The sequence below is a fragment of the Urocampus carinirostris genome, chromosome 2 (assembly GCF_059441175.1).
Source record: "Urocampus carinirostris isolate Australia breed hairy pipefish chromosome 2, RoL_Ucar_1.0, whole genome shotgun sequence".
In the NCBI taxonomy this organism is placed as follows: Eukaryota; Metazoa; Chordata; class Actinopteri; order Syngnathiformes; family Syngnathidae; genus Urocampus; species Urocampus carinirostris.
Genome location: NC_142350.1, coordinates 22,394,841 through 22,411,078, shown reverse-complemented (window position 1 = coordinate 22,411,078; position 16,238 = coordinate 22,394,841). Strand labels below are relative to the sequence as shown.

The window sequence follows — 16,238 nt, the reverse complement described above, 5'->3', positions numbered from 1 at the left end:
GGAGGCTGCAGTAGCTGGACTTGAACTAGTAAATATTAGTGATTAGTAGTAAATATAGTAGTAAATATAGCACTACTAATGAAAAACTGTTCTGGTGCCAACTTTGTCCCCATCATCCTTTTGTGTGTCTAAAATAAATACAACATTACTACAAAACTAAACGTCAAATGTATTGCTTGGAAACAGGAACCTAATATATTATTTTGCTTTCAGAAAAAAAGTATGGAAATACTATCAAAAAATACTAGTACAGTAATGTTATGATACAAGAATACTACTACAGAATATTTTAACAGATATACTACAAAAAGACAACTAAAGTAATATTAAAAATATTTAAAAAAATACAAATATATTACTATGGAAATACTATGAACATACAACAGAAATATTACACAATATTATAAAATTACTACAAAATTAAACATTGAATTTAGTGTAGAAAACAGGGACCTAATATGTTATTTTACTTTTATTCTGAAAAGGAAAAAATGCTCTAGAAATACACAAAAATACTACAAACCCTGGTGACTGGTTACTCCATAATTTTTGCTAGGGGTTGTCGTACAGTAATACTATAATACAAGAACACTACGACAGAAAAATCACAGAAATACAACAAAAACATAACTAAAGTAATATGGAAAAATATTAAATAATTACTACAAATATACTTGTATTGAAATAATACGAAAATACTACTGAAACATTACTGTGGAAATACTTCAGAAATCCAAATGACCACTACAGTAGTACTATAATACTACAACAGAAATATTGACACACTGTACTTCAAAAATAATAATAGAGAAATTGTACAGAAAAACTACAATAAATAGCAGTGTACCGTAAAAAGATAGTTGGAAATTAAAGTTGTCATTTTTTTATCCAGTCAAAATTCGGTTTAAAAAAAATTAATAGATACAGATTAATATTCCCTTAGGCATAAAATATTCTCTTCAACTAACCAGTGAAAAGCAAAAGATTTGCCCACTTATTTTCAAAATGAAGTAATGTCTGTTGTTATTTTTATGAAGGTATTCGTGATTATTTATTTTTACTTTTTTATGTCAAAATTGTTACTTGTCATGATTACTCATTACACTCACCTGTGCCCGGCCCGCTCGTTTGGCGCCAGCTGCTGTTGGTTACCTGATCGGTTCCCCGTCCTATTTAAGCTCATTCCTTTCACTCGCCTGTTGTCAGTCCGTCAGCCAACCTCTGTTTTCACAAGGCAAGCATTTTTGACTCTGACTCCCGTCGGTCCCGTTTTGTCACCCGTTTTACACTAGTCCGTTCCTGATTTCCCCGTTTGTCTCCTGCTTCAACCTGTTTTTCGACCCCGACCACGTTCTAATCTCCCGTCCTGGCTAACAACCTACGCTACGATCTCCCGCTCCGGAAGATCCACTTCCGCATTCACAACACGCTCCGATCCCTTGAGCGGCTTGCTTCCCGCGTCCAGCGAGCACCGGATCACTGGCGCTGACTTTCCTCTATATTTCAATTAACTTGTGAGTAACGTTATCCATCTTGGTCCTGCTTCTGTTCTGGTCCTGACACGTTTGATGTCGGAGAGACCCAAATGCAGGACATTAAGAGACGGAAAAAATAGGGATGTGGTCAAGCCGCAATACAGGCTATTTATTCAATAAACAAAAACGGAATTCACTAATGATAAGGGAGAGTGGAACCAGTACTGATGAGGAGGAGAAGCTTGAGAGGGAATCTTAAAAAGGTGGTCTTGGTGGTGAAAATTTGGGAGTGCCTTGAAGAAAATGTCTGGTGAAGAAAGGAAAGGACTGGTTAAGAATGTCTTATGGAGAGAAGTTTGTCATCTAGGCGAGGGAATATATTGGACTAGGTTTAAACGTAAAGTGAAAGCCCGAGGATTTATAGTAGAGGTTGGTTGATTGGCTGATTGGGAGCACCTGGACCGGGGAGTTGAGAGGGAGACTTGAAAATCGGGTAATGTTGCCATCTATTGGTGAAGGGGAGGGACTGCAGGCATTGAACCATGACAAAAGCTGTCACTTCCAAATAATATCAACCATACACCACAAACGTCACCATTTTTTCCTGCTTAACAGTATTTGAAAAATACCAAAATAAGGACAAAATTATTTTTCAAGTAAATACATTTATTGATGTAATAACATAAAAAGATGAAAATATCATTAAAGTGGATCACATCACAGGATAGTGCAAACAAGTGGTTGGGAATAAAGGCAGGATTTCTTCATTTGTAATAATACTTTGACAATCTATAGTCGACATGTACATGAAACGACAAAAAATAATATAAAGGGGCAGTGTGTATTATCTAGCGCCTCGTGGTAAAAGAAAACTTCATTCATTTAAAAAGAAATACTGATTTATAGTGACAAAGTGTAATATTTTACCACTAGATGTAGCAGTATTGTGCAGTGCAGCGTGGGTAACTATTTGGAAACGGGGGCTGCATTGGGTTAAAAAATGTACTCTTAGAATTAATGTGCTGAGTAAAGCATGAATCACGCAGCACAACAAATCGAAGCGCTTCTAACTCATTCATTGCCATAACGAATGAATACGTTTTTGGATGCATTGTCCCTGAGTGCGGAAACGTAAAAAATTGTTTCTTTGTTGTTTTTTTTAAAGCTATTATAAATTGTTTGGCACAGCTCATCAGTAAGTATTAAGCCTCTGGGAATTATTTCAGTGTGATAGATCACTATTAGATGGCAGGAGTGTCTTTGATCAGATCTTTGTGCGGGCCCACGTGGCGAGTTGGTGAAGTGATGCAGTGGGGTGGGAAAAGCAAGGATTTGGATAAGTACAGACTGAGGTTTTTTTTCTTAAAAAGATGACAATGTCCCTTTATTATTGTCAGGACAATGAAGGATGACGTTTAGTGCATGTCAGCGATCATCATGATGACTTGAATCATGTGATCACTTCACCGTAAACATGGGGCGCTGAAAAGTTCTTGCAAAGTTCATACATAAACTCAGTGTTCTTGCAAAAAATGTTATTTTGCAAGCAAAGTGCCCTGTGTTTAGGGAAAGTATTGCTTACATATTGGAGGTATTACAATGCAGAAAAAGCACACAAGTGAAAGTTCTGCTTAAATGTATTATTATTATATTATTATTATTATTATAGTTTTTTGCAGAAGTTTTCTTGGAAAGAAGCGTTTTCAAGAAACTTTGTGTTGTTCAACTGTTGTTTATCAATGAATGGTAAGAGTTAGAAAAATACTTATTTTTCTAATGAAAGGCTAGGTTTCCTTTGATAGAAACGTATGGCATTGAATGAGTTAATAATCAATGTTAATCGGTTATTGATTTGTTGTTGCAGCCCTTAAGGAGTTATAACTGATGGACGAATCACATTTTGATTTCTCAGTCACAGTCTTCTGTAGTAACAAGTTCCTCTCCTGTCGTTTTCTGTGACATACTCCTGGGCTCACCATCCTTAGAGGGATTAACTTCATAATTGAAGAGTTGCAGGTTCTACACGAGCTAAGGATGGAAATGGATATCACAACAGGTCAAAATGGCTGGGTGTAGTGCCTCAATAGCACAACTACTGTATTTCTCGGATTATAAATCAGGTTTTTTTCTTCATTTGGCAGGAGGTGGGACCTATACTCTGGTGCGACTTAAGTAAATGGTCAAATGAGTGTATTTCTATTGCGCTTTAATCAGTCACTGAAGATCTCCCAAACCTCTTTGCAATGTACTTCACACTTTACCCGTTCTGAAATAGATAGCGTTAGCCTGCATATCGAAACCATCAGTGGTTAAGTGTCTTGACCATGGACAATTCATCCTGTAAATTTGCTTAAAATCCCAATCCAAGACGTACCCAAAGTAAAATGAATGCTCTTCTTGTACCGTTTCGAGAATATGGGCAGTTTTAGTCTTTTGAATGGAAAGACTCTGAAGTTTTGTCCCAAACTGAAATTATCACTCCAAGGGCTACTAAAATTGAGTATTCTGAGTTGGAACACACAGAAATGGAACATTTTTATTTTTCTGCAATCACATGCCTGCAGATGAGTGTAGCATGGGCATCTTAGCTAGAAAACAGGTGAGACAATAGATTGAAGCCTTACCTGGTTCCCTGTCAAATTTGATCACAATCTGAGAAACTAAATCTTGTATTTTATACATTTTTCTAAGGGTAGGTTTAAGCGTTTCCAAAAGTGGCTGTTTGAAGTAAAACAGTTTACAACTCCTAAGCCTTTGCAAATTTGTATTTTACATTGGCCATTTTTAGACATAATGAAAGAGTTGTAAATGTTTGACAATTCTTTTCAGAAGTCAAAGCAAAGATTGTGCACACTTGTGCATAATATTGGTGCGTAAAAATGAATCACACATTGCTATGCGCATGAATTCGGCTCGGATTTGAATACACGCTCTGAAAATAGCATACAATTATATTAGGAATTTCATTGGCTAACCAATGTGTCAGTCATCATTTGAATTGGTTACTTTTGGCTGAAGATATTCAGAGCTACAGGACGCAATCTTATTTTATAAAAGAAAACGGTATAGGCTAAGCCCGCATTAGCCTATGCCGTGGACCAGGAAAATAGCCTGCTTATAACGAGAGTGGCATCAATCAAAAGATCAGAGGCTAACAACCATATTGGGAATAACTTTACCAGTCATTTTTTTAAAGGGGAGCAAAACGAACAAATTACTAATAGAAATGCCCAACGAGCAGAAATGCTTTTAGGTGTTTAATTTAATCTGTCTGCATTATCAATATTCACGGTTGGATTCTATGGATTGTCCTTGATGTACTGAGGTCATTTTAGCGGACATTCAACAAATTTGATGACGGCCAGGGGACGTAACGGTGAGTTATGCTGGCTTTATAGTTTTTAGGTGTCTTGTTTCAGACTGATCCTGATGTTTCTGTAATAAATATATTTTAAAGTGGTCATCATATCTTGAATCCCAAGAATTGAAGTTTTCCAATGATATGTTGCATGAGGTATTTCAGTGACAAACGAACTTGCGACCTCCTGAGCTTCTGGCGAGCCTCCGTCCACCAGATGGCGCCAATGGTAATTGGGATAGGTGTGTATAATTACCCCACACTTGTCCCTAATTAGCCTGACCCTATATAAGGACATTATGCACAGTACCAAGGCTCTACTTTCATTTTGCATCATCCACTTTCCACCATAAATACCATCATCTTTTTGCAGTTCTATCCAGGTTTCTGAGGTTCTGTTTTTCTGTTTCAGACAATATTTTTGACCAATTGTTTGTTACTTTATAGATTTTTTATTTATTTATTAAATGCCACCTATTTTGGGCACTTTGCCTTTTCCTGCTTCCCGCGTTTGGGTCCACTGCAAAATCACAAAAGATTGGTAAGCAGGTTATTTATGCTAGAGTTATCTGAATAATTCTCAATATGTCGTTGATAACATTACAAGGCATGTCAACCACGTAACATTAGTATACTGTACACTTATTTTGTGTTATCAATTGCCTTCGACATATTTGTTTTAGGTGTTGAATTTTATCAAATACATTTCCCCCAAAATTGGGACTTACTCCAGTGTGACTTATATATGTTGTTTCCTTCTTAATTATGCATTTTTTGGGATAGTGAGATCTATAATCCGAATCTATTTATAATCCGACAATTACGGTAGGTGAATTTAGAACACTTACTGTCAACAGCCTGGAATCCTGAAAGACAAAGGAGAGTTTGGAAAGTCATGCAGAGTGTCAAGGATGAGACAGAAAATAAACAGGTTTGAGGAGACTTTGTACTTTTTTATCTTTACTACACTGACTCATAACGAAACCCTATTGTTTGTCTGGTTACATTCCCGATCATTTAGGTCAATGGCTCTAAACTGGTCTGACTTGAAGATCCACCATTCTACCCGAATGACAAGCTAGGAACCAAATGAAGAAAAAAAATCCACATTTTAAATCCATCAAATAAAAGTATTGTGCAGTTAAAAGCAAATATTGTAAAATATATTCACCTTTTTTCCCCCAAAATATATACTTACATATAAGCCTACATCGCATATAAGCGACGCCCTAGAATAGCTTTAAAATAGCCACATAATAAAAGTCTTTTGTAGCCGAAATATTCACTTTCTTAGGACCCATTATTGTGAACAGAAAAGGTAAATAAAACTATCAAAATCACAATAAAATGAGATGTGGTCCTTTTCAAACACAGTTGGGAAGGCGCAGATTGACTGAACAGGAAGAAGAGAAATCAAGGATATCCCCAGTTAAATGGATTGAACTATCTTCCTTGGGAATAAAGGTAGAAAATCCTCATGACCTGAAACAGTCAGTTTCCCTCTATTTGATTTTTTCCAGACAAATGTATTGTTATTTGATGACTTGATGTCCTTACCACTGTCTTTTGTTCTCCTCCTCCAGATGTAAAGTCCCACGACACCGGCTACCACAAGAGACAGCAGTAGGACAGGGCCACCGATAACGGCACCTAATGGAAATTTTGACGGAGGAACTGTAACAGAAGAAGAACATTAAGCTTATCATGATGAAATACAGACAGGCTTGGTAGGGTTACTGTAAAAATACGACAGAAAACAACTGAGAAGCACTGCCTTACTCCAATTTGTTTGGATGGCCTCTGTGTCCAGTTTGACCACCAGTTGCTCTTTGACTCCGTTGAGCTGAAACACACATTCGTAGTCTGGCCAGTTTGCGACCGGGACTGCAGACAAGTTCAAGCTCGCGCTCATCTGGAAAGTGTCGTCCTGGTTGGGAAGGATCTCCCCGAGCGTCACGTTTTCGTGGAGCTCCTCACCGCTTCTCCTCCAGAACAGCATGGCTAAGTCGGGGTAGAAGCCCGTTGCGTGGCAACGTACTGGCGACGTGGGCGTCTCCTGGAGGAGAGACACGAAAGGGAACTCTGCGGGACAGGTGGAAAGTGGTTTTTGTGGTGTATCGTCAGAAATCAGACACGCTTGCTTAGAGGTAATCCCAGATTATGAAACATCCAAAATGTAAGGAAATAACACATGGTTTTTGCATCAAATCAAAATAGAATTTGTCGGTATATTCCAACTGTTTTCCGAGATAATTTAAAGACAACATGTCTTGTCATTAGCCTCCTGAGCTGCATCGTCATCGGAGGAACACCAAGTCAACTGCCACAATGACAACATCCCTTGATCTAAAACCGGCATGCGAGGTAAAACTCAAAAACCTCAGCATGAAAAGGATAAGACACCTCGAGGACGGGGCACACAAAAGGTAATCACCCCTTCCAGGATGACGAGGCTGCAACACAAAACGTAGTCACTGTCAACAATTAACATAGGTAATAAATAAAATTGTTCAAGAAGACCGAAACAGCGACGGCGCAGCAACCAATCAACCAGTCGCCATATTCTTTTACATGTTACTTAGTTAAAGAGGTTATGAGTGTTTCAAGCAAAGTTTTAGTATTGGTAGAGACTGCCTGGGCCAGGCATGTGCAAAGTCAGTCATCACATTTTTTACTGGGGCACAGCCTCTGTCATAAAATTACTAATATGTGACCCACGATTAATGTTGAATGCAGTATAAATTTAAAAAGAAAATTCACCATTTCACCAGTGGATGGCAGTAGCCCTTTGGCCACCTTGCCCTTGGCTTTTTGTGACAATTTTAGCATGGTGACTGTAAATAAAAAAGGAAGTTGATTCTGAGGGCCGCTGCTTCCACGACATGTGGAAATTGGAGTATACTTTTCACCTAAATCCTTAACAACTGCGTCTGCCTAGTTTGAAAAGAGACTGCGGTTGTTTTCAAACTATAACATCAAGAGGAACTGCTAGACGAATCATGCTGACTACAGAAGGCTAACTTGAAAAAAATGTTGTGAAAAGGTGAAGCAACTGAAAGCTGTTGTAACACACAGTGGCGCTTTTTCACGAGACCCTGCGAAAGTGCTACAAAGGCGAGCTATGAGGTCGCGACGCTGATCACAAAGCACTGCAAAATGGAGAGTGAATTTCTTAGACTGTTTAAAGATTGCCTGGCTGAATAGTCAGCCCTCACACATTTTTAGCTTACCAAATCTGGGCCCCTTTCTGAAATGTGTGGATGCAGTTATGGTACAACAAAGGACGGTCAACCAAAAAGGAGCTAACTGGAAAAAAATACAAAGAGAGGACTCCAACGGGAGGCGAACAAGGACCAATGAACGAAAGGCAGCTGCAACCTGGCGTAAAAATATGAGCCTAGCCGATCAAAAAACAAGCAGTGAGCAGCCAGACTATTCAGGACCCAAAAATCAAGAGCGGCAACGGATATGGCAACAAACGCAAATAAAAAACAAACCAGGGAACAAAACCAGCGCTAAAACCAGGCTAGCCAATCAACAGACCACAGTGACCAGCCAGGCTAACCAGAAACCAACAATGAAAAGTGGCAACGGCTACGACTACAAAGAAAACCGGGGCTAAGCCATGCTAGACGACCAAAAAACACACAGTGAGCAGCCAGCGAGCACCAACCAGGAGCAAACAAAACAGGAAAGCCCTCGGCAGCCTTAACGTCAACGGGGAGCTAACCAAAAAAAATCGTACCGACACACTGAGCGAAAAACACAAACGAAAAGCCCGAATCGCCTACCTCCGAGCAGAAATGAGCGGTATGCAATCGCTGTCTGTTTCCGAGGTGGCCTCACATGTTGTCTTAATGGGATTCACCATTTTAAAAGTGTTGTGTTCCTTCAATTATTTCACAGCTCTACAGTAAACAAGCCAGACGGGTCAACTTTCAGACCAAATACCTGGGATCCCCGGGCGTGTGAAATATTTTTCAACATTTTTCCATAGTTGTGAGGATACTGTTAAAATACTCCACCTTTTCTCTCCAGGACACTGCTACCGTATTGCAGGTACATCTTCAGCCACTCTGGGCACCTATGGATGTAGTAGTTCTTGTTGTAGGTTAGTCTTTCTGTGTCAGTGTCCCAAATGAGCTTTGTGGTGAACGCCTGCGGGCTCGGCGCCGTCCACGTCAATGTTTCCAGGTTCAACACGATGAAGTCTTTGCCGTCGTAGCCATATTGGTTGTATCCCTCGACCTCACCGCTCTCGTCATCTACCTCACAGCCGTTCATCCGCTGCAAAATGTGGCTGCCTGGTGGCCAGAGGGTATTAATGAAGACAGCATACCCCAGGGTTGGGAACCTTTATGACTCGAAGAGCCATGAAAGCTAAATATTTGATTTGATTTGAGAACCACACCATATTTTTTTCAGACAAAATTCAACAAAACGGCCAAATCCGCTCTCCAGACAAAAGTTCATTCCTCAGTGCATTTTATTTCACTGTGTAGTCTTAGATGATTTGATCAAATTTATGAAATAAGACTAATGTCAAAGCCTGTGTCCATATCAACAAATATTCTACTTCAACTTTGTCTCCCTCTCGCAGTTACTTAAGATCATTGAGGCTCAGTTTGATCGACGCTTTTGTCAAGAATAATGGTTTCAAAACAAGGTGAGCAGAGTCATAAAATACTGTAAACAAGAAAGATACTGATGTATTTTGCTTCAGAGCGGAGGGCGCTGGGCGAGAGCAAGGAGAAGAGAGAGCGCTAAATGAGCAAACCTACCGCTAACCCAATTGCTCTGGGTTTTTTTGGCTGACGTTTTCGGGTGTATTCATCAAAAAGTGTCTCAATAGAGAAGAACATAGGCTAAGTTCACACTGCAGGCAATTTTGATTATTATTTTTTTTTTTTAAATCCGATCTGTTTAAGTCCTTCTGAACGGAACAAATCCGCTTTTATCACACAAAACCCAGGCCATTTATATATGTGGTCCTAAATCAGATACACATCTGATCTTTTGGAATGCAACTTCTATGTGAACGGTAGAGACACATTCATGCCGCCTGCAGGTCATCGATAGGCGGTAAATGTTACTATTTGTCCTTTAACGAAGGGGAGGGAGCAGTGAAATATACAACCTCGGGGGACGAAAACACAGGGTGTCATGAATTCTCACATTCATGGAAGTTGAACACTTGTAACTTACAAAACAGCCAACATTGCATAGTATATAACTAGATTCACGACATGTGGCTCGACCTCACTGCTGTTGACAACAGTGGCGCTCATTGATAAAGAGATAGTATCCTCTAGTGTTTGTAAGCAATATTTACATTCAAATCACACCACACAGAGAGCATTCAATGGGGGGAGAAGCGAGGTTTGGATTTTATTAATAATTGGGGGGACAATGCTCCGCTGTCAAAATCCATGAGTACTTCCGAAAACACGAGTGCATTGCGTATGAGGTCAAGTGTCCTCTTCTGCCTATGCAGACCATTTCACTCAGGAGATGAAGTCGCATTTAGTCCCACAAAAACAACGGATTTTACCGAAAAATCTGAATTGACCATTTAGCTTTGGAGTATGAACCTAACAATAGAGTGTTAAATGAGCTTCCATAGATAGGATTCCTTAAGAATGTGCAGCCATAACAGGGTATGTTTGTGTAACACTGCGAGTGTAAACTGTTGTCGAAAGTTTGTCCTATATATTATGGACCACATGGCGGTTGAATGGTTAGCATGTCGGCTCAGAGGTCCTGGATATATATTTTGAACCGAATGGAAATCTTACTCTGCTTCTTCGGGCTTGCGTGTACTAAGATTGGAAAATTACTATGGCCTGTGTTTTATGTCCGAGCCAGATGTATTCATAAAGCCAGGCATAAGATTCAGAATTTATTCAGCATGTCATACCTCCGGATTGGTTCAACCGCCGACTCAGGGTCTTGAGGTTGTTCCTAAAGACCTCCAGATTGCCGGAGCATTTGTGTTTGTACCATTCCAGGTGCCAGGGATCGTCCCGTACCAACTGCTTCATCCATTCCTGTTTGGGTTCCGCTGACTGCATGTCACTGTCGCAGTAGCCCACCCGGACCCCGTCTACTTCGGCAGCACCGACAAATTCTGGGAAGTTTTGCATTCCGGAGCTTGCGGTGAGGAAGTATCTCAGGGAATGTCTTGCTGTAAGAATGTTCAAGGACTTATTATAGGGCAGCTTGTATCCTGTACTTAAAGTTATAACACATATAGACCCCTTTCCGCCAACACCTATCGAGCCCTTTACGTGTTTGTAAACGAGTGTGACGTAGCCAAGATGCGCGTGCGTTGTTAAGGGCCCGGTCACACAGCCGTTTGCGTCTGTATCACGACCAGAAATTTCTGCCCGTGGACGCTTTGAGATCGCGATACAGACGAGATACAGCCGTGCTTTACACGCGGCAAGAAATTCACACGCGGTTGGCCGCGCGAAAAAGTTTTGCGCTGCTCAAAACTTTAGACCACAGGTAACCGCGGGCAGCACACGTGGTACACACGCGGCTATGACGCGGTACAGACGCGGAACGACGTGCTACGGCAGCGGCCAGGGCGTGGTTACACGTGGGTAGGACGCGGAATTTTAGCGGGTAATCGCGGGTGGAGCACGGTCATAGCACGTTTGTTCTGCGCCTGTATCGCGTTGTTTTCACGTGAATTAGCGTGTGTAACGCGTGTGGCGATCAAACACCTTTCTCCGCGTATATTCAGCGCGATTTGCCGAGCACACAAGGGGTGAACATGGATCCCTGTCACCGTAGTGACCTCGTCTTAATCCATTTTTATTTCTTGACATTTCTTTTCATTTCATAACAAGACAATAAAATAAAAATGAACAACTATTACAATAATAACATATTGGCTTATTCGGTGCCATAGCTTGAAATCTTGATCTTCTGACGCGATGAGGAAGCGGTACAGTCGCCGGCGTCTGTTTTGCAGGCATACCACGGATGAACAGCGGGTTGGCCAATTTTGCGCATTTTCTACCGCGGGCAACCACGGGCAAAAAAAAGTCGCAAAATTTTAACCGCGTACAGACGCAAAAGGCTGTGTGACCGGGCCCTAAGGCAGAACAGCGACTTCCCCAACACTGATCTTGACTCTTTGGATGGAAAATAATTGCAGATTAAATTGAGACGGATCTAAAATGAGAGGGAGAAAAAAGGCGAGGGGAGTGAGAGCGAAATTTAAAAGAAAATAAATTATATTCGTTTATTGAAATCAACATAATATACTACACATGATCATGCTGATTAAGAATGATTAAGATTTTTTTAAGAAATGGACGCCTAAAATGTGGAGGGATAAACCAGTGTATCCTGCCAGACTACTCTGCTGATTAAGGGTTGCATAGCACAGCAACTCAGCTTGTGTTGTGCTGTGGGCTTAATGTTCGGTGTCAGGTTGGGAAGAGCAAAGTGGAGTGAATGTTTTGGTGAATGTGAGTTTGTCCTTGACTCTAGCCAACTCCCAATGGGGGATTATGGCTTTGGTATATCGATAGATAGTTGATGATTATTTATCTTGTGTGATGATGAGATGTGATTTTGTTACATATAAAACCTTGTTATAGAAATCAGCTTATGTGACTTGATTAATAAGAAAAGTCCAAGATAACCTCCGGATTATTCCCGTTTTTTTAATTGCTTATCAAAACTGTTGATCTTTAATTCATTGTAACCTTGTATATGAAGATCAAAAATAAAAACGTCAACCAATCATATCAATTAATACTGTACTTAGAAATCAAAAATAAACGTTAGACATGATTTAGTATTCGGATTTACCCGATCTCTACAAAACATATCAGTACAACTTCAACAACTGCTCTTCCTTGTGAAAGTGAAACTGAAAGTGGGTGCCAAGCCACATGTACGGTGAAGTAAGAAATAAACTAAGTCAATTCGAAGCAAAATTCGAAAAGTGAATTCAATCCAACCTGCAGATGTGTTTTGCATATTCCACAAGTAAAAAGGGAGCAAGAACTGCCATGTCGCGCTCATTGTTTCTCGTCTGTTTCTTGCGGATGGAGTCTAACATGTAACGTCGTTTGCGATCTAATAGTTTATGAATGTGGTAGAAAGGGGTGGAGATTTGGTTGTCGTCATGGGCGTAACTAACCCGTTTTGGCCCCCAAATTTAACACGAGCACCCCCAAAAAAGTATTGCATTTTTGAAACACTCTTTTCCTTTATATGAATACGAATTATAATCATCTTTCTTGTCACGTTGTGAAACATTATGTGCAATTTCAATGAGATTAGACATGGCACTCAAGGTTAAATCCTGTAATAAAGACTGTAAAGAGAAAAGAGATAAAAGTGGTTAGCGCGTGTGCGGCACAGTTCTGAAGTGATGAGATCGAACCTCCTGTGTGGAGTTTGCATGTTCTGCCCGTGCTTGCGTGGGTTTCCTCTGGGCACTCCAGTTTCCTCTCACATTCCAAAAACATGCATGTCAGGTTAATTGGCCGTTCAAAAATTGTCCCTATGTGTGAATGAGCGTGCGAATTATCTGTCTCTGTGTGCCCTGCAACTGGCTGGCAACCAGTTCAGGGTGTCCCAGAGATGGCTGGGATGGGCTCCAGCACCCCCGCAACCCTACTGAGGATAAGCGCTGCAGATAATGGATGGATGGATAATAAGTTATAATCATAATAATAATAATAAACCAAAGAAGAATACCGAAGTGCATTGTAAAAATAGTGCAATGAAAATAATTAACAGTAGTAATATGCAATAGTATATATTTTTTTCAGTTTCATTTGGCAACAACAGAGAGAAGAATAAACCCAAACTTTTCGCAAGATATGTTTTCACAGTTTTATGTGAAATAATACAGGACAGGGTAGGCTTAATTATGATGACGGTAGATAAAAAATAAAAAGGAGGAAAACAAGGGGAAAAGTGAACATCGCAATGTCAAAAATACTCCACAGCCTTAAAATTGTTCGGACCATTTGATTCCCAGCACTGCTCCTCCTTCACTCAGTGTCACTTGCAGCATAGCGACGGAATCTGTGGAGGCTCCGGTGTATTATGGCGAGAGTATGTTATATAGTGGTTATGTTGAACAACTATTTTTACCACTTAATATTGTCTTATTATTAAATCACTTTTATTCAAATGTTTTTTTTAAACCAGCTAAACACTCTGGGTACTCTAACACCCCCAAATTCAACCCAAAAAAACTTAAATTTAAACAAACTTTTGAAGTACAAACGGTCCCTAAACTTACTCAAGTAAATTGAATGGAGTAAATTCGTTATTACCCACCTTTGATTAAAATTAATCCATCCATCCATTATATGCACCGCTTATCCTCAGTAGGGTCGCGAGGATGCTGGAGCCCATCCCAGCTATCTTCGGGCAGTGGGTAGGGGACACCCTGAACTGGTTGCCAGCCAGTTGCAGTGTACAAGTCAAGTCACATTTATTTATATAGCCCTTAATCACAAAAATGTCTCAAAGGACTGCACAGGATTACAATTACACAATTGCACAATTACCTGATCTTAAACCAGCATGCGGGCAAGGAACAACTCAAAAACCTCAGTGTGAGGAAAAAAGAGAATCCTTGAGAAAGGACCTCACATGTAGTAATCCTCCTTCCAGGATTGACCAGGGTGAATCACAATTAGCATTACTGTACACAGAATAGTAAACACTAGGTAAGATGTTGAAAATGTCCGGAAAGTGCATGACAGCAACGACGCCCCCAGCCTGTAAACTACTCCAGAAAGTCTATGACGGCCACGACACAGCTTCCCGTCTCTGCCAGCTGGTAAATGCAGGGGTTGACATGCTTCAGGTCAGACGCTGGTCCGCTGACTCATCTCAAATCGTCCTTCTCCTTCGTATCAGCTAGGGAGGCAGTCGGAAAAAGACAGGACAATACAGAATATGAGGTGGGCATCAATCATAAGCTTTGGAATAGAAGTGTGTCTGAAGCCTCAATTTAAAAACCTCCGTTGAGGTTACAACTCTTATCCCCGGAGGCAGGGCATTCCATAACACCGGGGCCCGGATGGAGAACGCTCTTGAGCCTACAGACTTCTTGGCTCTCTGAGTCACAAGTAGACCGGCATTTTCCAAGCGCAGACCCTGTGCAGGAACATAGGGGGGAATCAAATCAGAGAGATAAGAGGGTGCAAGCCCATGCAAACATTTATATGTTAATAAGAGAACCTTAAAGTCACATCTTAAGTGGACTGGGAGCCAGTGCAAGTTGGCCGATACAGGAGTAATACGCTCAAACTTTTTGGTCTTAGTCAAAAGTCTAGCTGCCGCATTCTGAACCAGCTGCAAACTTTTAATGCTAGACATCGGGAGACCAGAAAGCAATACAGTGGAACATCGGTTCTCGTCCATAATCCGTTCCAGAACCCTGTTCGAAAACCGATTTGGTCGATCACCGAAAATCGTTTTTCCCATTAAAAGTACAGTAAGACCTCGGTTATCGCGGATATGCTGTATTCACTAGCAAGATCAGACATTCGCCCACCTCCTTCATATTTAGCTATGATGTCTTTCTTAAAGGCAATAGTTGTACGAACTTGTCTTTTTCACCTGTCCCGCTTGCACCGACCTTCTTCGGAGGCATAATTAGGGGCTAAAACACACATGTGCCGCTCAGCATCACACCCTAGCGTACCGGCGTTCGAACTCCGATTTTTTGATCGAACAGCGAAGCAAGAATTTCTCGAAATTTTTGGTCGAACACCAATTTGTCCGAACTGAGAGGCGTTCGAAAACCGAGGTTCCACTGTACATTACAGTAATCAAGCCGAGAAGTACTAAACGCATGAATTAAAACCTCTGCATCTGATTGGGACAGCATCGAACGAATCTTCACAATATTACAGAGGTGGTAGAAAGCTATTCTAGTAATATTTTTCACATGTGACTGAAACGACAGATTAGGATCAAATATAACACCTAGATTTTTGACCGAGTCACTATGGGTGATATTACATTTGTCTAGGTTCAGGGTAGTGTTTGAAAATAACTGACGACAGTGAGCTGGATCAATAATCAACATTTCAGTTTTTTCTGGGTTAAGGCGTAAAAAATTAAGTGACATCCATCTTTGAATCTCAGTAAGGCAAGCCTCCAGATTTCTACAACTTAAATGTCCAGATGTTTCCAGTGGCACATACAGTTGAGTGTCATCTGCATAGCAATGGAAACTAATATTATACTTGCGGATGTCACCAAGCGGGATCATATAAATACTAAAAAGAAGGGGGCCAAGTACAGAGCCTTGAGGAATACCACAGGGGACATTAGATTGTTTAAAGGTCAGATTGCCATAGTTAACACATTGCATCCTGTCTGACAGGTAGGACCTAAACCACGAGAGTACA

The 16,238-nt window shown here is 40.6% G+C and overlaps 1 protein-coding gene across 1 annotated transcript; it reads right to left on the bottom strand.

Moving 5' to 3' along the window:
- Positions 1-2,126: 2,126 nt before the first annotated feature.
- On the bottom strand, positions 2,127-12,935 carry LOC148371370 (major histocompatibility complex class I-related protein 1-like). The gene is made up of 7 exons (XM_088329401.1): positions 12,813-12,935; positions 10,751-11,017; positions 8,859-9,137; positions 6,613-6,915; positions 6,391-6,507; positions 5,682-5,699; positions 2,127-3,503 (listed from the first exon to the last, which is right to left on the bottom strand). Exons 1-7 carry the CDS (start codon positions 12,874-12,876, stop codon positions 3,472-3,474), a joined length of 1,080 nt encoding a protein of 359 aa, XP_088185527.1. The 5' UTR covers positions 12,877-12,935; the 3' UTR covers positions 2,127-3,471.
- Between the last annotated feature and the right edge of the window lie 3,303 nt (positions 12,936-16,238).